General features: G+C 32.0%; 1 protein-coding gene across 1 annotated transcript; it reads right to left on the bottom strand.

Annotated features, from left to right (window-relative positions):
- Window positions 1-4,712: 4,712 nt before the first annotated feature.
- LOC122597058 (putative receptor-like protein kinase At4g00960) lies at window positions 4,713-18,406 on the bottom strand. Its single transcript, XM_043769693.1, has 7 exons — window positions 17,833-18,406; window positions 6,819-6,971; window positions 6,610-6,734; window positions 6,259-6,469; window positions 5,904-6,141; window positions 5,294-5,444; window positions 4,713-5,215 (listed from the first exon to the last, which is right to left on the bottom strand). Exons 1-7 carry the CDS (start codon window positions 18,404-18,406, stop codon window positions 4,841-4,843), a joined length of 1,827 nt encoding a protein of 608 aa, XP_043625628.1. The 3' UTR covers window positions 4,713-4,840.
- Window positions 18,407-24,574: the final 6,168 nt, after the last annotated feature.

Raw genomic sequence — 24,574 nt, 5'->3', positions numbered from 1 at the left:
CCCATACTTAAAATTCCTAGCACAAGTGTGTGTGTCTTCTAACTTCTTTACCTGGAATGACCTTTCAGATTTCATCCATGATGCAGACAATCTCCACTTACATTTCTGTTGAGTTGGTTGGTATCTTTTGGTTTTTCTTTGTTTTCCCTTTTCTGGCTCAGAAATCTTTTCAGGTCTGGTACCACATCTTGCAATTATATTCTTGGAGCATGTTCTCTCATACCATAGTGAGTATCCATTTGCTAATGCATAGTATGAGAGACATTCCTTCAACTGATCAGGTCCCTCATATTTTTCACCAACCTACATTACAAAGCAATTCCAATGAATTTCAAGTTATACAAAGTCATATTACATACAAAGTAATTGCAATGAATTTCAAGTTAGTACCTTAGGTTTTTTCAACCTCCAATGGGTAGCCTTGTCATAAACAGGAAACTTTGACTCTTCCTTAGGTTCTGGTTGCAGTGGATCAACAAACTCTCCCCCATCACCTCCCTTCATTGTAGAAATGAGTTCCTTGATGAACTGGTCATGTTCTTGATGTATGACATCCCTGTCATCTCCCTGTTCATTCTAATGAACACCAAGTTTGGGTAACTGCTTACTAGTAGGAATTTTAACTATGGGGTTACCTTTTCTGACTTCCCTCAATTCATCCTCACCTTCACTCAAGTGGTCTAAAGATGCAAGAGACTTAACATCTGAATCATCTGGTTGAAAGTCATCATCATCCTCATCTGAATCTTCTGCTTTAGTATCTGGTTGTCTGCTACTTTGACCAACCTCAGGGGTCCTAAAACCATCCCTATCACTATTTTCTTTTACACTATGCATATTCCCAATATTATCATCTACTTGGTCATCATGTTCTTCACAATCCATAGGTTCATCTACTTGTTCATTATCCAAGTCTTTCAAATGCTTAATTATCATTACAAATCATTTCATCTAAGGCTTCATTATCCAAGTGGCTCAAATAAACATTCATTGGACCATATGAGTCAGCCACATCAAAGAATACTGTCAAGTCCTCCTCATTACGTAATTTCATGATACTATCAAAGTTATCAGGGTCTAACAAATAATACACACCCTTTATGACAGTACCTATTTTCGCATGAAGGTAAGTTTTCAACTCCTCCAAAGACTTACCCCTAGTAACCAATTCTTTGACTTCTCCACCTTAATAACGAATAGGCATTACGAAGAAAACACCATCATGGTGCACGATTAGTTTATATCCTCCAGGATCTTTCATTTCTACAATATAAAATGAGAACATAACTTAATTAAAAAATCAATTTTTAGGTTTTCAAGCAAATAAATAATAAAAAATTGTTTCTTGGGACCATTTTTAATAAATAAATCAACTTTTAGGGTTTTCCCCTAGATAAATAAAAAATAATAAATCATTATCAGCTAGTAACAAGGATAATGTGAATAACTACAACGAAAAAAACAATATTGAAGTAAAATAATACACTGATATACATGGAATTGCAATAAATTTTAAAAATATTCAAAATTAGGGTTTTCCCCCTTTCTAGATCTGCTACATATCATGAAATACTTGCAGATAAATGAAGGACATACCTTGATATGGCAGTGAAAGAGTTAAAAAAACATCGATCAAACCAGAATTTTGGATTTCGTTTTATGTGTGTGTGTGTGAATCGTCATGTGTGTGTGTTAAAGTGTGTGAAACGATCTGCATTAGTTCCGTAGTTTATATATATATATAACTTATTTTTTGTTTTATTATGATGTCGCATATTCCACGTCGGAATTAAAAAAAAAACAAAAATACAGTATTTACCGGCTAATGGATGAGCCAGTCAAAATTTATTGGTTTAGCCAATTTAACCAAGTTTAGTCCATAAAATATCCAAAACATAAAGTTGGTTCCCACAATAGGCATTCGGTCATATATAGTTACATTTTGGGGCACTTATCCCTATGTTTTATTCATAAGAGAACTTATTTATGTTTTTTTTATGGTAATTATTTTATTAGTGTTGTGCTTAGTAGAGCTATTTTCCAAAGAATGGAAAACTACACAATCAGTTTCAATCTTTCTCATATTTAGACATTTAGTAAAACCTTACAAGTGAAGACAACATTTACTTATTAACTAATTTTTTACATCTTCATGTCTATGCAGTTTCTATCACCATCCATATGTTGTTTGGGTTTATGTTCATTACTTTGATATGTATGTTTGACTTTTCTCCCTTCAAGGTTATTTGACAGCTAATATTTGCATATTTTAAAACTTGTATATGGTAATCGTATGTTTCAGGTCTGAACTTTGATAGCAGTGTATGCAGGCAGGAAATAATTTGTAAGAATTGAAGGAATTGGGCGAAGTTGTGAACAGGCCAAAAGACTTGTTGAAGTTGCAAGGTACTTAAATATTAAATGTTATATAGCCATGTTTGATATGTTGAGGTTCCTTATAATATTTCAAAGTACTTAACATTTGGATCGCTTATACAGGCTTCATTAGTACTTACACTAAAGGGCCATGTTGAGTCAGTGGGAAACTGAAGCGACTTTGACATTGACGCAATTCAACATCATAAAGTAGACGGCCTTTTACAAGGGAAATGGATCGTGTTTTTTATTACCTTTAACTCATTACAAAATCGAGGCCAAATAGAAGACCATGTTTCAACCATGGGGAGACAATGTGCTGCAATGATGCAGCGAGTCATTTTTTGGATATCTTGAGTATAACCATAAAGAGGTCTGTGTTTGGTTGCTTCGTACATGTTAGTATTGAAGCAAAGCTGAATAAACATTATAGCATAGTTTCTTTTCTCCCCCCTTGAATATGTTTTGTACAAGTTCCTCGATATTCAAATTACCAATGGTACAATTGGTGTTTATAATCTACAAGTTTTATGTGAATTACTAGTTTCATTTTGGAATATGTTAATTAGCATATGCAGGTCTAAAAACCCAAAAAGTTAAAAGTAGAAGGGTTGGAATTATAGAAATATTCAAGTAGATTACTATCTATATATGGAAAAGCTAGCAAAACTAAATTAGAACTCGGCTGTCGTGGAAAGCGGGATTTAAAACAAAAGAGACGGGTTCCATCGCAAACTTGGCGCCAAGAAAAAAAGTGGGTTCTATTTGAAAAAGTGGGTTCTAATATGTATAAAAGGAGCCGGTTGTTTATTAATAGGAATCGCCTATTGAAGCGGGTTCTATTATGACTCAAATAGGACTCCCCCGCATAAGACACGGCTATTAGGCGGGTTCCAATATAGTTTTTAACCGGAATATATTAGCATGAATGTAGTAGTGACATCTTCAATGCCATTGTTTCTACCTCTTTCCTATGGGTTCATAGTCACGACAGAAAGGGCAGATCAACTTGGCATACATGGATCACGACTCCATTTTCTCATGGTTGATGCTTTCTTTATTGTATTTGGAATACTTGGTTCTCATTTACATTACATTTTCTTTTTTTACAAGGTAGCTTTTTTCATCGAGACTTGTTTGAGACCGTACCAAAAACATCACAAAGTGAAATCTGGTGGCTCGGGATTCGTTGTTGAGGTTTTTTCTGCCAGCTATTAGGCATGAGTCTTTTCAACCTTTCTACAGTCTAAGCAGTTAAAGCCCTGAGATGAATCTAGATGTGTAACTAGTGTATTATAGATTGTATTTTTTGTAAATTGACCTTCTAGCATCTTGCTAGCTGGTCCGTTCAATAATAAAATTTTCTGTCGTTATAAAAAAAGATTGTTTATTATATTATGATTAATATTTTGAAGGATTTATTATATTAGTTTTTGGACACCCTGACATCTGTCCGTGAGGTCTCAGGTTCGATACTCTCGGGCGTGAGATTTACGGGCTTTAGGTTTCCTAGGCCTTCGTGGAGCATTTACCGGGTGGGGCGGGCAGGGGGGAGGGAAACGGGTCTTAGGTTCACGGTAACCAGTCTGGATACCCGTGGCCCGGCCTTTGCTGTTCTAAAAATATATATATATATATATATTATAGCGTATTTTTATGATTTATAGATAAATATGTTTCATTAATCATGTTTTTATATATTTGATATATATAATATATTAATAAATTAACTATAAATTTATTTTTTGTATCATTCGTAGTCTGACAGTTATTTATATTATTAAAATTTATGAATAATAATGTAACTATCAGTTATTATATGTTTTGTTATGTTCTCAGTTATTCGCACAATTTGTGGGTTTAATCTTGCCTAAATATCGTCTAATCAAACACTTTTGTTACGTTTGCTATGCTTGGACATCTAAAATGCCGGTAGGGTACAACTGGTTTAACTTCTTAATTTGGTCAATAATGCATGATACACCACAAGTTATGCATAAAACCATGGGTAGTGATATTATGACCAATATGTAACCACAAGTCACCATCATCAATTTTGATGCATACTGTAAAACTATCTATTACATATAAGCTCAATTAATTCCGACTCAAAACTATTAGTTTCTTACAATTAATTTCTATTGTAGGATTGAGTTTGCACCTAAGATAATGGACTCAGATGAATTTTTGTTGAAGACTTGTCATGTGATCATAGTTTCTTTGAACTGGAGTACGTCTATACAAACCATAAGTGTGATATTTTTAAAAAAATTAACCATAATTATGTTAGCAGGATTGCATGATACTATAGGAAATTGAAACATAGATACAATGTGTACGAGCAAATGTGTATCTTAATTTCAAATTACCAAGCAACATTGAGTTGTAGAATTAAATCCAAGTTCTTAACGAATACTAGCTCAAAGATTGGAGTATACCAAAACATATGTCATATGCACAATACTTATCTAGGAACAAAATCGGATATTGAAACATCATTTACGGATAATTGTGATGACCTTGATCTTGATTTTGATATATTAGATTTTTCTAAACCACTGCTCTCCGTTGAAGAACTATATTCCCGGAGGGGTGGCATTTCAGGATCAATGTTACTATGCATGAAAAACGCAGGTGCGGCTGGCATCGGAAGTGTGATAGAGAAGCTATTAAGCATTAGAATAACCGAAGCCATGGTTGGTCTGTTACTAACATTTTCTTGAACGCATAACAACCCAATGTGAATACTTCTAATGATGTCACGCAATGAACCCGTTCCAGTTTTCAATATGGGATCGATCATATCTGAAGTCGTCCCATTCTTCCAGCTTTTCCATGCCTTAAACAGATTTAACATATTTGTTATAAATACAATAAAAACAGAGTTTTGTAGTAGGAGTAAAAGTTTGGTACTTACAAAGCTAAGAAGGTCTTCAGTGCATTCTCCACTCTGAAAACATTGGTTTTTTTGACCGGATACCAACTCTAGTACTAACACTCCAAAGCTAAACACATCTGATTTTACTGAGAATTGGCCGTGCATAGCATATTCTGGTGCCATATACCCGCTATAAGAGGGCACAACATGGGCAAAGAGTTAGCACTTACACTCCATACGCATCTTAACTATTTTGAAATAAACTTGCATGCAAGAAACTTCTGGTGATCATTCAATATGTTATTAATTAGTAACCACGGATTGCAAGAACAACTAACAAAAAACAGCTTTTTGCTTACGATATACACATTGCTAATTGTAGTACCCAATTATTTCGATCAATGTAAAATTCTCTTGTTTTTTTTTTTAGCTGTATTGCGCATATAAATGTAGGGAAAAGTCACATGGATATTTCAAAAGGTAACGAGTAAACCGGTATTTCGATAAGGATATTTAACCAGCGCAGATTTTAGCTACAACAATTGCATCCCGATCGAGAAGTTGTTTTTATTCGCTTACAATGTATAACTAAACTTCTATATATTAATGTCTGTGTATTGAAGTTATAGTCTAAATAAAATGTACTTACTAGGTTCCAACAATCCGACTCGTATCACCTTGAGTTTCCTCTGGCTTAAACAATCTTGCCATGCCAAAGTCTGCAATTTTAGGGTTCATTTCGGAATCTAGCAAAACATTACTAGCTTTCATATCACGATGAAATATCTTTAAACGAGAATCTTCGTGAAGGTATAATAGCCCTTTAGCAATCCCTTTAATGATGTTGTATCGTCTATCCCAATCAAGAAGTTTACGTTTAGTTGGATCTATATCACCATCATGATCCGAATGTTAGTAACAAAAATCAAGACAAAGTATCATTATCAACCTGTTGGTCAAACATGGTTGACTAATTAATATAGCAAGAACTTTAAAAAACTTACCAAATATAAATTGATCAAGACTGGCATTTGGCAAGAACTCGTAGATGAGAAGTCGTTCGCTTCCTTCTATGCTGAAGCCAAGTAGCCTAACCAAATTACGATGCTGAAGCTTCGCAACTAGCAAAACCTCATTCTTGAATTCCACATCTCCTTGACCAGAATCCCTTGCTAGTCTCTTTACTGCTATATCCTGTCCATCTCTTAGAGTACCCTGTATATTGATATAAATTAAAAGCATCTATCAGTGTTAAAGACCTATCAAGATTTCCAATTCCAAAATTTAACTAGCCATTAATTTCAATTTTCTTAATTCCAAAATTTAACTAGCCATTAATTTCAATTTTCTCATACCTTGTAAACGGCTCCAAATCCACCTCGTCCAAGCTTATTCTCTTCAGAAAAATCGTGTGTTGCTTCTTTAATTGTACCAAAAGGGAATTGTAAAGATTCAGCAGTGCCAATATCAATGCTTTCACCTAGTTGATAAAAAGAGGAGATAAATGTAATGCAAACTAGTGGCTTGTCTATTATAAATCTGGATTTGCAAACTTGGAACTTACTTTGAATACTTTCATTTGGTAGAGGCTGGGGAGTTGGCTTCTTCCTCCTCCTCAATCTCATAAAAATACAGAGTAAAGCAATTATTATGACAGCCGTGACTACCACAATAGTCACTATGATTATGACCACTCGTGTTGTATCATTGTTATTTCCTGCAAAAAGATTGAAAAATTTACTAATGATTGATATAACATTTACTCTAAGTTCAAAAAAAAAATTCAATTCAAGAATAACTTTCAAAACGAATCCAGCAATGATTCCAGTCTCAATCTATTTTAGGCTTACATTCATATATAGAAAGATGCAACCAAAATATTGAAATGGAATTGGTTGTCGTTTTAATTTTTTATTTCCAAGTACTCATATAAGCCTCTTCAAATAATTTAACTTTTCTATTTTGTCTTCGGTCACTAAAACTTTAATGCTTTTTTATTTTATTTTTTTGTTACTTTTTTTTTTTCAAAACGACATGGTATTCATAATAAAATAATTGATACAGTATAATAAAAATATATCTTAAATTTTATTGATTGATAAATTATTTAAAAAGTACGTAGTTAAATCTATCTCGATACTAAATTATATAGATAAGTGCGTCAGAATGCAGTTAACTAATCCCAAAAACTTACTGTGTACGAATTTGGAAACTTGAAATTACGTTTATTGTAAATATAAAACTAGATTGTGGATATTTGTAACCGGTTACTTCACATAATACTAATTTTTTATCTTCTTAATTATTCTTTCTTTCTTACCTTCCTTACTTTTTTTTGTTGCCCTTTCTTTTCCTGGTCAATAAATCCAACCACCATCATTATCATTTTCACTTTAATCATCACATCCGGAAATGAATAATGTAAACAAAAAACGAAATCAATAAATATGATTTACATTACCGGAAATCAATAAACTATGAGATTTACACAAAAGGGGCAAATGGGTATTTGAAATTACATTTGGGGTTTCTTTTTTCACCACAAAAACATGCCCATTTTGTCGTTGTACAAAAGAATCTCCGGCGCCGGTGACCGAGTTTTCATGTGATTTGAAATGGGTATTTGAAAGTACATATGGGTTTTGTTCTTCTTCTTCAAGTGAGTACATCAAGTTTGACAAAGATGATGATACACAGAAACCAAGTTTCTTAAATCTCAGGCGATATTTTCCGGTATGGTTATGGAGAAGATAAAAGCACCGTTGAAAGAAATTAAAAGAATCAAAAGAAAAGATAAAACAGCAAAGAAGGATCTTTTCTTATTTTCCATTGATTTATTATAAAAAGGTAAAAAAAATTTTGTGTGATTCATGTTTTTGTGTTTGATTTTTTTGTTGAGAAGGTGGGTAGTAGGATGGGTACAACTCCGGTGCCACTTGCATTGCATCACAAGCGCCATCATCGAACACACTACCAACGCCATTCGTTGATCGATCTACAACAGATTTAAGAAATCATCTTGGACGGATTATGTTTGTTGTGGTGCAATCGGTGTTGTTATGGCGGCTGCGGACGTGACAGAGATAGTAGGTGGGTATGTGTGTGCATCGTGATTGTGGTGGTGCAATTAGCAGTCATCATCGTCATCATCTCTCTGTTAATATATATAAACCTTTGTTTTATTTTATATATATCTATATTATATTATATTATAAAGCAGATTCCTTTCAAATTTTCAACATTGAATTGAAATTTTCAATATTGATTTTAAGTATATCTCAAAAATACTCTCTCATCTATAAATCATTTATCTAAAATAACCATAATACGCTTTCTCTCTCCTCAAATCTCAACCAATCATCTTTTTTCTCTCTCCTCCATAAATCATTTATTCCTCCAATTCATTCAAAATCTTTTATCTCAAAAATCATACGTCGATAAATTATAAAAATTGTATTGGTGTTCTTAAAATTTCATGCTCTTTCATTAGATATGTCATTCGATATACTTTCGTAGAATTTTTAAATCCGAGGGCGGAGGGCGGAGGCCGTAGGCATTTGACTATCACACTCTCTGACCTAGCTATCACCCCCACCATCTCACCGCCGCAACGCGCGGGTACTTACTTTCGTATATATATATAGAGGAGGGGTTATTTGAAAACTCCTAAAAAAAAGAACCCAAGAACTCCTCTACACCCTTGAATCAAAGAAAATGGATGGACAAGATTAAAAATAAAAAACCCCTCTCAACACTAGAGGGGTATTTTCGTCAGCCCCTTTTTTTTCTCTCTCTTACTTTAATAGAATTCTATCTAATTCACTAAAAAACTTTTATCTCACAAACCGTAAATCGTTAGACGAAAAGAAAAGTGTGGGTAGTCTTAGAATTTGGTCCTCTTTCATTAGACATGCGATTCGATATAATTTTGACGACTTTTTAAATTTAGTATTTTTTTTATCACATTCATCTTACACATGTTTAAGTTGTACTTACCCATGGGCAAGTTGTACTTACCCCGAATACATCTCGCTCTAGGGTTTAGGGTTTGAAGGTCGAGGGTTAGCCGGCTAACCTTCGGGCTTCAAACCCTAAACCCTGTAGTGGGAACCCTCATCCTTTTTAGTTTTTAGGGTTTAGCATTTAGGGTTTAGATTTTCCAGGGTTTTTAGAATGTAGCTCTCCCCTCATATTAGCAATTAAGCTTTAGGGTTTAGGGTTTGAAGTTGTAGGATTAGCCTAAAGGCTAACCCTACAACTTCAAACCCTAAACCCTAAAGCGTGTCATGTACCCGCTCGGCTAACCCTCGACCTTCAAACCCTAAACCCTAGAGTGGGAACCCTCATCCATATTAGGTTTTTAGGGTTTAGATTTTTCTGTATTTTTAGAAAGTACCATCCCCCTCGGATTTGAAATTAAGTTTTAGGGTTTAGTATTTAGGGTTTTACAATGCGTCATCATCATTTTTGAACTTTATAAGTAACTTACCCATGTGTAGGTTGTACTTACCCATTGGCAGGTTATACAACTCACCAGTTCCAGGTCTTTCCTACACAGGTGTAGGTTGTACTTACACATGTGTAGGATGAACGTGATGAAAAAAAAACGAAATTTAAAAAGTCGTCAAAAGTATATCGAATCGCATCTCAAATGAAAAATGACGAAATTTCAAGACTACCCATGTTTTTTTTTTCGTCTAACGATCTACGGTTTGTGAGATAAAAGTTTTTTAATGATTTAGATATTTTTTGATTTAATAAGAGGAGAGAGAAAGAAAGTGTTGTACAACTTTTTTAATAATGACAAACATGCTCTTCTTGATCTTGATGAATGGAGGACTAAGATTGGTTCTCACGTTTTTTTTTTTTAGTGGTTCTCAAAATAACTCACCCATATATATATATATAATGGGTTATACCCACAAATAAAAAAGAACTCAAAAACCATTCTAGACCACACATTTTTTGTAACAACCCTCATTTTCCAATTAGGATAATTTACTTGGACTTATCTAGGTCCTTATCCCTAGAGGTTTATTAAGAGAATCGACCTTCTAGACATTCAAAGCATAGCGATAATTGCCCCCTAGTACAGTGAAATGCCATATAGAATAACTATAATTATTCAATACGATCTCAAGCTACAGATATTAGTTCTAATTGAACTTGACAAAATGCCAATGAACCAAAAATTGAATCTCGAGAAGTTAAGTTATATAAATAATAAGGTAAGACTCACAAGTTGTGATAACAATCATAAATCTTCACAAAGGACCAACAATTCAAACGCCAAACTAATTGACGTACATTTGAACACAAAGATATAATCACCATCTTGAAAATAAATTTATAAACTATTATGTACATAATAGTAAGCTTGAATAATAATAAGTACATAAATATATTGCAACATTTGAATAAGTCTTCCAATTAAAAAATATGCATACAACTTAAACTTATTATAAATATAAACTCTTATAAAATCCACCAATCAACATACAACTAACCCACTTATTCTTACACTCACACACCCATAATACATACATATACTTATTTGCATGTCTTAACACTAGTTGGGAACTAACCCAACACCTCACCCCATGAGTTAACCAACCCATGTCTTCCCACCACACCTCTTAACCAATAAACTCACTCCATACCCTTAATTTTCTGCATAAGCCACATTTTTTATGCCCCAAGACCCTCCCTCCAACCAAAAAAAAATAGTTAGATGCTTTGTTTCTTACACTTCCAAGGTACATTATACCTATACTTACACTCCAACTCACACTATACACACCCTAAACACTCCAACACTTTCCAATACACTTAATCTCTTATTTCTCTCTCATTTTTCTCCCAAAAATCTGCACATTATCATCTTCCTCTCTTCATCATTTTCGGTTCAAAGAAAGCAAGAAAAAGGCAAGAAAAATCAATCTAAAGTTATAGTAATAATAAGGGTTTTTAAAGGATTAAACAAGGGTTGATTCAAGATACTTTTAAGGGTTATTTCAAGCTTGGAAATAAGGTTTATATGGAGCATAAAAGCCACGAAATTTTCTGCCCAAAACAGCCCCTATTTCGTGTTCTTCAAGGGTATAATCTTCCCTCCTTTCACTAGATTAAATCTTGCTTATGTTTATGCTTAAAGGTTTTATCAAAAACTCATGTTTTCTTTATGAATCTTCAAGTTTTCTTTTGAATATACACTTGATGAGGGCAAGTTGATAGAATCTTTTCTTTCATGATATTGCATGTCAAGATCTAGAGAAAAGATTCAAGGATTCAACAAGTTTAAGACCCAAAAGTGTTGTTATAGATTAAATAACTTTTAAAGTGATTTTTCCTTTGAAATATGGTCATATTTTTATATATCTTGATGAATATATTTCTGGAGTTTTTCATAAAAATATGTTTTTAAGTTGTTGAATTGAAGTTGGATAAAGATTTGTTGTTAAAATGATGAGATGATTACATGCATGCTTGGATTTGCACTAGTTTAAGCTATTTTGATTTGAGATTTGAGATGGGTCTTTAATTGATGATTTCATATATATATTTTGATGATTAAATACATGTTAATAATCTGGGATTTATGAAGTTAGTACAAGAAATAAGGATTTTATAAGAATTCAAGACCAAACAATGCATAAAAGTCACTAACCGAAATCACAAGAACACAAATATAAATTCATCACCTTCATCACATGATTTGTCCATAAAATATGAAATAAAATCTGGAGAAAACACTAATGAAAGATGAATAGATGAATTAGGATGAACAAAATGTATTGGATTTGCCAAAATAAGTATTGGGTGAAGCCATAAAGTAAAGGCATGCATTGGGCAAACAAAGTAAGCTGACAGAATCCATCTTCTGTCTTTGAACGGGAAAACTGGGCATGTGAGGGCATTTTCAAGAAAGACTATCAAAATAAAAGTTATAGACAAATGAGTTAAGATTAAACTCCAACTGGAATTACTCAAAAATACTGAACCAAACGAAAGATATGATTTTTCTACTGAAACTGGTCAAAACTGTAATTTTGTATGAATAATTTATAAACTTTAACAATTTTTATCTCCTAATCCATAAAGTTCCAGGAAGTCATACTTGGTGGAAAGTAATTTCAATGTGTTGTGAACTTAAAATAAAATCATGGGATTTTTCTAACAATCAGAACATCAAGAACTGATATAAAACTTCTAATGTCGCAAGCAGTGCCCATTCGGGACAGTTTGTGTTTGGATAATTTTTAAGGACAACAAACATCATCTAAAAATTCATCAAAAATTTACAAAAATACTAGATACATATAATTCACTGCGTAAAAATCATGAAGGTCCAAATAATTCGTCTTGACCCCAAAATAGTAGCTAACATTTCTTAAAAATAAAGTATAAAACAGAAAATTTGTAAGTAATCTTATAAATGGCATAATGGGCTATGTAATAAACTAAGAACCATAATGGGCTAACCCGGCCCAAATAATGAACCCATAAGGAACACAAATCAGTAGGCCCACTTGGCCCAATAAGCCTTATAGCCCAATAACCACTATGACCCATTATGCACCTAACCCAAATAAGGTAAAGCCCAATAACTAATGTAAGTTCAAAACATTTAAAAGCCCATGACACTTAAGGCCCAATTGATAATGGCCCATAACACTTAAACGAATTTCATGAGATAAGTGTAATAAAAATAAAACAAAGATAATTAAGTGAGATAGGAATAAGTAATTATGTTAACCAAGTTATATACTGATATCACAAATGCTAATTCGCGCTAAAATCAGTTACACAACAAATGATGAATAAGGATAACATAGCTTAATATGATATTTCTACATGATAACCTAAGATGCCAAGTGAAACCACAAATGAAGCCAAGTTACCAAAAATCTAACAACTTATAACTACGCATGTAATTAAAGTAACCTTTTTCACCATCAATCGCTACAACCAAAACAATGCGAATGTTAGCAATATACTTGGATTCCACAATTGATAGCAACATAATGAAAGCGGCATTTCTAAGTGATGGCTTAAGATAGGAACTTACGTATATTAGTCCTATCGTAGGGATAGTCTTGGCTTGAAAAATGATGGAGGAACATAATGGATATATGGTCAAGGAAGCTATAGATGGGAAGTACCCATTTTGGATAGATGAGTATAATATGCGGCATATCAAGGTGAGTCATAGCCCCCTTTCAAACTCTTTTATGTGTTTTACTTTCGGGGTGAAAAGCATGATAAATGAAACTACTTTCTATATATGCAATGTTTCTTGAAAGAGAGTTTGTTATATGAAATGATTCTTGATATATGAGTATGAAATGATAGTAAAGGATTTATGTGATGAGCTTGAGTTCTGTCAAACCGCGGCGTTCGGTAGACTACTATTTACTCCGAAAGTGGAGGCCTGTAGTTAGTTAGTTGCGCAACTAGGTTTCGTCCGCCCACCCAAAGCGTACCGTTGGATGGTTGGTTGCCTTCGTGACAACCTCCACTTCCAGTCTGGCCCCCGGGTGTTCTAACTACCTTAAGATAATCAGGCGTCTCCATGGCACGACCCATTATCATCATTGTTATTATTATTACGGCTCTTGATTGACAGCTTGTGCTATGAATTGAATTATTGGATTGTAATCGGACTTGAATAAAATGGTAGTAGTAGTGGCTCAAGCATTTACTCATCAAAATTATGTAAATTATGCCTTTATGGCTAAATGAAATTTGATATTGAATTATGCCCTTATGGCTAAGTGAAATTGATATTAATATTGTTGATAATTGGAAATTGTTTAGACATACGGATTGGGTATCGTCCCTCATATGATATCTTGAAAGACGTTGAAATTGGTGATATTGAAATGATTTTGGTAATCGAATGATTTTGGTATGATATACGATTAATCGATTTATATACTTTTTCTCTCATGATGATTTGACAAATGAGAACCTGAAATTTTACTAAAGATTCTCCAAGTCTTGATATGACATTATGGTATTTGGAAACTTGATAACATGATATGAAAATTTTGTCGATCATATGGTTTGGATATTTCGAAATATAATAGTAATCAGTTTTTCTAAGTATTAAAACGGTGATGTACCAAGATTTATATAAAAACCTATGCACTCACCAACTACGTTTTCGTAGTTGACACTTTTTCTTCATGCTTTTCAGGAAATAAGCTTAAGCATTGAGGATTTGTATGCTTCATGATTATTTCCATTGCCCTTTGGAGTCAAAGATCAAACCTTGTGATAGGCAATGGAATCCGCCTTGATCATTGTAGTATACTACTTCATATGCTTGTTATTTGTTTCGTGAACTTAGTATTCAAGTACGGTGGACGCATTTGTACTTGGAAATTGGTTCACATGCTTGTACATTTGTAAATTCTTTTATCAAATAAAACTATGGTGAATGTTATTTATAATCCTTTGTTTTGAATACTCGACTTTCTGTACATCTCATTGTTCCGCCTTAGTTGGGGTGTTACATTTTTTCTCTGTTTCTCTCTCTTCAATTAAATAATAAAATTCACCAAAATCATTCAAAATGCTTTATCTCACAAACCGTAAATCGTTAGACGAAACAAAAAACATGGGTAGTCTTAAAATTTTGCCCTCTTTCACTAGAGATCCAATTTGATATACTTTTGATGACTTTTTAATTTTCGTTTTTTTTTCCTCTTGTACTTTACCTACACATGTGTAGAATCATTGTTTTCACATGTAAATTAGTAAATGAACTTATGTACACAACAATGAAGGTTAAGGGCGGAGCCCTTAATCCATGTTGGAGCCATGGTGGCCAAGGGCGGTGCCCGTCAGTCCATGGCGGAGTCATAGCGGCTTAGGGCGGAGCCCGTTAGGTAGATCACCCATCACCGGTCACCCCCTATGACCTATCACCCTATGACATATCACCATCAATGACCTATAACCTCCACTAGCTTTGGTTTATGAATATCCTTAAGGGCGAAACCTGTTCCGAATTATAATTTTTGTTCAACCTACACATGTGTAAGTTCAACCTACACATGTGTAAGTACGGAAAAGAAAACGAAAATTAAAAAGTCGTTAAAAGTATATCGAATTGGATCTCTAATGAAAGAGGACAAAATTTTAATACTACCATGCTTTTTGTTTCGTCTAACGATTTACGGTTTGAAAGATAAAGCATTTTGAATGATTTGGGTGAATTTAATTATTTAATTGAAGAGAGAGAAAGAGAGAGAGGGAATGTGTGGTCCAGATTTGTTCTCGCATTCTTTTTTTTTATGAGTTCTCAAAATAACTCATCCATATATATATATATGTTTATGTTTACGAGAGCTAGTACCCGCACGTTGCGGCGATGAGATGGTGGGTTGATACCTAGGTCATAGAGTAGGATAGGTTATAGGAGTTGATATGTCATAGAGTACGATAGTCAAATGCCTTAGTCGTACGGGCTCCGCCCTCGGATTTAAAAATTTGCCGAAAGTATATATCGAATGATATCTCTAATGAAAGAGCATGAAATTTTAAGAACACCCATACAATTTTTATAATTTATCGATGTACAGTTTTTGAGATAAAAGATTTTGAATGAATTGGAGGAATAAATGATTTATGGAGGAGAGAGAAAAAAGATGATTGGTTGAGATTTGAGGAGAGAGAAAGGTATTATAGTTATTTTAGATAAATATAGAATAGATAGGAGGGGCATTTTGGGGAAGTACTTAAAATCAATATTGAAAATTTTAAGTTTAATAAATTTAGGGAAAATCTGTTTTATAATATAGTATACATAAGTTTTTTAATTAAAAGAAAATAAAAAATGACCTGCTATCCTTTTAGCAAGTCACGTTCGAATACTTTAGAATTTTTGATACAATAAAGCTGACTTAAAGTTCGTGCACACAATAACTTTTTGGGATTAGTTAACTTTATTCTGTTGCACTTATCACCTAAATTATATCATTTTAATATGCACTTATCCCCTAAATTATATCATTTTAATATACTAACAGATCTTTAGAATATCGTAATTATTTTTAATTATACAAGCATTATTATATATTTCTACTAGTCCTAATACCCGTACGATGTACGAGTGATTATATATACGTTGTAAATTTATATTGATCATTCCATTAAATACGATATTAATTATTTTGGAGTATTAGGATTAGAGGCTTTTATAAGACTTGGGTCGCGTTTGTTTCACAGAATTTAATGGAATCTGAATCCAATTCCATTCCTTAGTACGTTTGGTTGTTCAAAGATGTTGGAATCTCATTCCGTAGGAATGTAAACATTCCATCATTTTATGGAATCTCCATTCTTTGGGGATGGAGGAAGGAATTTCATTCCTTCCGTCACATGAATTCTCAAAAAATCAAAAACATTCCATCAAATTCCATTCCTTCATATTATAATTCCTTTGAAAGATTTCAATCCTTCCAAAAACATTCTGTGAACTAAATGCGCCTTTGGATTATAATTTGAATAAAATTAGATAATGACCTAATAGAATAATGATACAAATCGGTTAGAATGTTAATCGGCTATTTATTTGTATGCTATAATTGTTTATTCGAAATTTCAAACATATTATAAAGAAAGTGTATATATTGGATGGATATAGCAAAACATACATTGATTTAATTATAAAAATATTAAATAGATAGGCAAAAACAGGCTACATAATAATTATTAGTATTATATTATTAGTATTTAAAGTATTTAATAATTATAAGGAAACTTAAAATTAATAAACTTAAAAAGGACATGTGTCATTTGAAGAATGAGCAAGTGTCGATTATGAAAAGCTACAATCTTGTTTTATTTTATTGGTAGATATTCACGTCTAATTATATAAACATCTTTCGGTAGATTATACAAATCTTTTCTAATGCATCCTGACTTATTATGCAGAGACATTTTATAAACAGATATAAAGAAAAAAGGGTTTTACTAAACAAAGCCCTAAGGGCTTTCGTTAATGTGTATTAATTAGTTGTACACTTATCATGAAATTCAGGTAGCTGACATTTAATATGAAAATGTACAACTTTTTGCATGTTAAATGAAATTCTAAAGGCTTTGTTAATTTAGCATTTTCCAAAAATAAAAGAAGAAAAAAATAGCATAAAAAATTTAGATTTATATAAATTTAAAGGTCATATGTCCACTTGCGTGTATTACCCATAATCTTATTTTTGTGAGTTTGTCAATTCAATACTTTAATTCATTGACAAGGACGTAGTGGACAGACTTTCTTTTTAGATATGGTCAAAGTAAACGGAATTTTATTTCTTTATTAAATTGTTAACTAGCTAGACATGTCTCCTCCAAATTTCGAACCTTATTAGAAACTATCTTTATGAGATTTCACTTCAATGACTTTCATGAACAACTATTATATGATTTTACATCTACTCGTAACCTACCCTGATATATTACTGAATTTATTAGTTAGTAGATGTCGAACTATAGTGTTCATTAAAAATAGTGTTACATTTGGTTATATCATATATATGTATTAACCACAAGGCTGATATACAATGTACCTGGTAGCGGTGACGACGGAGATGGTTGTGAAACTGGTGGTGGTAGTGGTGACGGGATGACTAAAGCACTCCCATTAAAAAACCGATAGTTCTCATACCTAAAATTACACATAGGTTTAAGAATTCTCCCACCAACTCTTCCATTCATAAACTGTGGGATCCTGTTGATTGAATCTTCTAAGCAAGAATCACAATCAACGTCAGACAAGTCAGGAGTACATTGAACAAGCGCATAGATATTCGAAAAATCCGGTCCACTAACGTTCCCACTGGCAAATTTCAGAAGCGAACCACCATCCGCAGCCTTCCGTCTCAAGCCAGCTAGTAAAGGTCTAAGAGCATCATTGAACCGAGTAATATCACTAGAGTTTTGGGTATTAGCTAAACTCACGTAAAACCTGAATCCAGTTTGTTGCAATATAGTTTGGTTGGAGTATTTCAAAATGCAATAGTCGTAGTACCCTATTGCTTCCTTTGTGTTCGAGCAAAGACTCCGTAACTTAACTACAGAGTCATTGAGGATAAGTTGGTTGTGACTTTGGATTGGCGTATATATATATATATAGGAAACCATCTTTTTTTTTTGTATTGACTGGGTCAGAAGAAAAGTAAGCAAAGAAAATTAAATATACGTGAAGAATAAACAACACATATACCATTCCTGTCCATTTGATTTTTAAGGATTGTTATCCAATAAAGATGTGTGTTCTATTTTTATTCTTTATTAGCAAAAAAGTAAGAGGCATAAGATAGCAGAACAAGGCTTATTATACACGTTAAGAAAATTCTATTGTTTAGCATTTCTTCTCCTTTTTTTTTTTTTTAATTAAGAAACGTTCATAATTGAATTCCATTTGATATTTTAAAAATATGAAAATGAGAAAAAACATGTCTTAAGAAAAATAAAAACAAAAAAGATTTGGAACCAAAAATCTATGTCCCAATTAATGGATAATGTTTGGACTCTTGTTAAAGAGGTGGCCCAATGGATTTGGGTGCGCGTACGCTGATTGATTGGTTTGAAAGCCCATGCCACACATTAACGAATCTAAATGTACTTTTAGTTCATGGAATGTTTTTAAAATAATTGGAATCTGTCAAAAAAAATTATAATTTAAAATAATTTAAATTTAAAAGTTTTAAAATCTGTCATGCGTTTAGTTGACAGAATTCAATTGAATTTAGTTAAAGAAATCTGAATTTAATTTATAAAAATGACAAAAATGCCCTGTATTAATAATAAAACAAATATAAATAATAATAATAAATAAATATAAAAAAGAATAATAAATTAATGTTAATGTAAAAAATAATATTAATATAATAATAATAATAATAATAATAATAATAAAATAATAATAATAATAACAATAATAAGAAAAATAATGATAAAAATAATAAAACTAATATTTTAATAATCATAAAAATGAGAATAAATAAAAATAATGCTAATAAAAAGTTATACTAAGTATAAAAATTATAATGCATATAATATAATATATAAACTAATGATAATATCAATATAAATATTATATAATAATAAATAATTATAATAGAAATATTAAAATTATTATTGTATTATTTATACTATTATTATTTATTATTTTAGTATAATATTATTATAAATATAAAAAAAATAATAATAGTATAAATATATACAAATATTAATAATATAAATAATATAATTTTAATATTATTATTTTATTTATATCATTTTTATTTATTGTTTTTATATAATATTATTATACATTATTATTTTATAATTTTATTATAAATTTATAAATTAGAAAGTTTTAAATTCCAATTCCATTCTATTTTCGAACCAAACATGGTAAAGGATGGAATTCAGATTCCAATTGCCATGAAATTCAGGGAATTCCGCTAACCAAACACCCCCAAAGAAACTAAGGCAAGTATACAATTTAAGGGAAAAAAATACCCAAACCCAGTGCCGGTCATGAGGTTCGTATGCTCAGGGATTGAAGGTAAAAAATATGCTCATGTGTTAATATAACGCAAAAAATTAAGTGAAGTGAAGTGAAGGAAAAAGAGTTTAAAAGAGAATCCAGGATGAAGTGTTGTTGATGTTGTTGTTAATCTTAATATAGCAAAAGAGTTAAAGATATACATCAGATTTTTTCAGTGGAAAACTTAAGTGCGCCACTAAAACGCCACATTACGCCTCGTCGCCTATGACCCCGATCCCGGACGCGTCAGGTGCTCAGCACCCTCCTAGCCAACTTGGGGTGTAACCCCTTATAAGGAATTATCATTCCTCCTACACTCTTACTTATAAACACACTTAATGTTTATTCTTCTATCAATGTAGGACAAACTCCCATTAGTTAAACACACTTTCAACTTCATTTTAACATATCTATTAACTTGAATATTTTATGTTATATTATTTATACACATTAAATAATATTTGTACATAAAATTTCCAGCATGTTTGAGGGTCAAGCACTGTAATTTTCTAATTTTATATCAATGTAGTACTTTCGTTACGTTTTTACAACAGTTTTGGTGGTCGTATGGAACTATAAGAATAATTATTACAGTTAAAAAGAGAGCATCAGGTTTAGGCCAACATGAGACGGATCAAGAGGTGATATGGGTTGGGTCACTTAAAGAAAAAGAAGCCAGCGGATTAAGTGATAATTATTATTTTTAATTAGTTTTTATTATTATTAGTAACTTGGTGAATAGATTAGGCTAAGTATAGTTTATTTTGAAATAATTAAGGCCATTAATTAGGCCACGTTTTAAATAATTACAGCCTACAGAGGTAGATTATCAAGAAATTGTAAACAGCCAGCTTGCTTCGTTTTTGTTTGTGTTTGTTCTTATTTTCTGTTTTATTTGTAATTTGAATTTAGGAAAGTAGATGTTTGACCGTGGAAGTCAAATGTTACATATTTCTAGTTTTCAATTTGATCATTTTAAGCTACGATTCAGGGTATATCAGGTAAATGTTCAGATGGAGAAAGAAAAAAAAAAAACTAATTGCTTCTTAAAGTTAGTTGACCGGATAGGCTATCTCATGTCAGAGGTTAATTAGAAAATCCAATTGATTGAACCGATGTCAGAATCATCGGTGAGTGTGTATTGCCGATTTTTAATGTGTCGTTTCTTTACTGCGAAGGTCGCTAATTAACAGTGAGTTGATTTTCATTTATATAAATAGTGTTTATATGCCCTTTTGTATCTGTAGCCTGTTGAAAAGTGTCTATCGCATGGAGCCCAAGTGTATCCCACAGATATGTCATGCAACTGCTGATCCCTTGGTCTTATGTTCGCGATACATCATCCTGCCAGAAAATTTTGTATGTGTGATGCATGATGACCCAATTTTCATCAGTATTAGCTTTATAGTCATTTGGTCTTATGATATTTCTATCTTTATGTGTATATGCAGATTATAAAAATACACAGACAGCACTCAAGATATAAATGGACAGACAGCAATGCATCAATGGTTACATGCAATAGTACTTATCACGAATAGTCGACAACATAAAACTATATGGCTCATCCGATGATATAAACGAAAGCATATATAGTAAATTCCATCTATATTTGAATCTTTGTGTTAATGTGCTCAATGTAAATTTAATGCTAAATCGAATTCCGATTTCTTGAAAGGAAATTGAGAAATGCATGTGTCCAATATAAATCTATCTAGGAAGAAAATCTGATATTGAAACACCGTTAACAGAAAATTTATGTTCCCCCAAACCACCACTCCCTGTAAAGAACTAAACTCGGGTAGGAGTGGAATTTGGTGAAGTTTTTAAGCTTATGAACAACCGCAACCATGGTCGGTCTGTCAATGAAACTTTTTTGAACGCATAATAATCCAATCTGTATACTTCTAGTGATCTTATGCAATGAGCCTGATTCGTCCATCTTCAATGTAGGATCTATCAAATCTGACAGTGTCCCATTCCGCCAGCTTTTCCATGCCTTTAACAACAAAAAGTTTTCAAAGTAAGGTACATACTCTGTAGCAAAACTGTTTGTCTTTTTATACATATCCTGTAATTTTTGTTATCACAAAAACATGTTTGTCTTTCTGTATATATCATGTTTCCATATGGCAGTAAGGACTGGATGAGACACTTACAAAGTTATGTAGAGGTTCGATGTTCTCTCCATTACGGAATTTTTTTTTTTTTTCACCTGTTACTATCTCTAGTAGTAACACTCCGAAGCTATATATTTCAGACTTAACTGAAAATTGTCCATGCATTACATACTCTGGAGCCATATAACCACTGAAAGAGTACATAGCAGGGGAAATAAGTTACCATGTGTGTGACGTGAGCATATACAAAAAAAAAAGATATTACCAGTTTTGAAATTAATGTTTAGATCCATGTCGTGTATTCTCCACGGCATTGTAATAAATTTATTGGTTGTACCATATATATTCATTACTTGATGGTAAATCGATCACTCTTGAAAAATGTATTTTTGATCATGAGAGTACTTCCCAAAATGGCAGTACAAACTGGACCAAATTTTAGGATAAACATGTGGTTGATAAAAAGATGTTTGTTGTTTGTCTGAAATCTAAACGAAGAGTACTTACTAGGTTCCAACAATTCGATTAGTGTCACCTTGAGTTTCCTGGGGTTTAAACAGTCGTGCCATTCCAAAATCTGCAATTTTCGGATTCATTTCTGCATCTACCAAAACATTACTAGTTTTCATATCACGATGTATTATTGTTAGACGGGAATCTTCATGAAGGTATAAAAGTCCCTTGGCAATGCCTTCCGATGATCTTGTATCGCTTTTCCCAATCAAGAAGTGTACCCTTAGTTGGATCTGTTGCACCATTATTAATGGGCTATTAGTTAAAAATCACTAAAACAAATACTATCATATATCATTTTGGAAGTAAACTGAGCTTTTCAAACATCGTTACATTGGAATGAATTCTTTGAGATCAAGCTTAATTACCGAATATAAAGCGGTCAAGACTTCCTGGCATGAACTCATAAACAAGAAGTCGTTTGATTCCTTCTATGCAATAACCAATCAGTCTAACCAAATTACGATGTTGAAGCTTTGCAACTAGCGAAACTTCATTTTTGAATTCCAATTAACTTTGCCCTGAAGGCGTGAATCCCTTGCTAGCCTTTCTACTGCTATGTCATGTCCGACTCCAAGATTACCCTATATTTAATAAGGTACGATTAAATTTTTAAGTAATGAGCATACTACCCGCGCGTTGCGACGGAATTTCATAACTACTTTTTTGGATGAATACTTTGGTTATAGAGTGTGTCAAAAATATTGATTATGAGTGTTTGTCGATTGTTTAAAACCATATAAAAATATCAATGCTAATTAAATTAGAATCAATTACAAATTAATAACAAAAATTATGAACTAATATAATAATAAAAAAAACCAATATAGTATTTATACAAACACAAATAGTGTTGTATTGTGTGGAGGGGAATTTTGGGAACCATAAAGATATTGAAAGGACATTTTAGAACAAAAAATGAGATTTTAGACCCGTGTCCAACGCTAGACATAGGGTTTATGATATTATCAATATAAGATTTTCATACATTTAAGTCATAAAAGCTTATAATTTTGAAAATATATGATTTCAAGTGTTATACTTTGCAAGTTGTAGTACCATAATCACATGTTCGTCACTTTCATTATTAGCTGAGACATATTGATGAAATTGTTTGTCGTAATCATTCCACAAGGCACATATTATAATAATTTTTCTATCATAAATTTTTTTGAAACCAGTTAAACTCATAAAGTGATATTATTATGAAAGAAAAAAATAAAATATAAAATATAAACATACTTGTGATCCTGTAGTTGACATTCTAAGTATATATACGTATTTGATCATGATGCGGGTCTATAACACGAATAGGTTTATTTCCGATCATCTGTTCTATGATAATTAGTTAACAATCTTGATTATTTTCATATTCTTTGATACCAAATAAGACTTTTGATTTGAGTAACAATATATTGTAACTTTTTACACTAAGCTAATATATAGAAAAGATTAAATTATGTACCTTTTTTATTGAGAGATTATGTTGAATTTTTTTTAAATAATTAAATAATTATAAAAAATTCTCTCAAGTTGATGACTAAAAATAAATATAAATTATATATTTAGGGCTAAAAAGTGTAAATTATTGATGAAAAACAAAAAAGTGTAAGCTAATGATACTTTTTTTACAAATTAATATAAATACTACTATGATAATATATTTGGATAATTATTATTAGAATTTTTAGTTTATAGTTTATTTACATGATGACATAAGCGAGAGTCAATTTGATAAAATCGAACGATTTGATTGGTTAATAAGTCATTAGTTCAACTGTTTTATAATATATATTAAGATTAAAATAAGATATGCTTAAACTCTTAATCTAATTCTTTTTATAAAGGATTAATTAAAGAAACACAATTAATAAAGATATGAAATTAAGTTCTTAAAATTTGAAGCACAACTATGAATATTTATTTTGTCAGCAGACCGGCCTATTAAGCGCAACTAAGCTAATATGAGCCAAAGAAAGCCAGGTGCCGTAGGTAAGCTCTATTCGGCCCGGAGCATTGATTCCCCATAACGAATAGGCTATCTCTATCTCTCAGTTACCTATCCTGTGCTTACTAAGTAGCACTTATGCTATTCAATCATATAATAGATTCCTGAAAAAGATTCTATATACCTTGTACACC

This window comes from Erigeron canadensis, chromosome 4 (genome assembly GCF_010389155.1).
Source record: "Erigeron canadensis isolate Cc75 chromosome 4, C_canadensis_v1, whole genome shotgun sequence".
NCBI lineage: Eukaryota > Viridiplantae > Streptophyta > Magnoliopsida > Asterales > Asteraceae > Erigeron > Erigeron canadensis.
Note: the sequence above shows the minus strand (reverse complement) of the source record. Positions and strands in the feature narration are given on the sequence as shown.

Coding starts and splice junctions, on each gene's coding strand:
- LOC122597058 (XM_043769693.1), bottom strand. CDS start 18,406: ATGGTTTCCTATATATATATATATACGCCAATCCAAAGTCACAACCAA. Junction 6,972..17,832: donor TCCGTCGTCACCGCTACCAG/GTACATTGTATA, acceptor ATCTTTTTGCAG/GAAATAACAATGATACAACA. Junction 6,142..6,258: donor TCTTGATCAATTTATATTTG/GTAAGTTTTTTA, acceptor ATGGTGATATAG/ATCCAACTAAACGTAAACTT.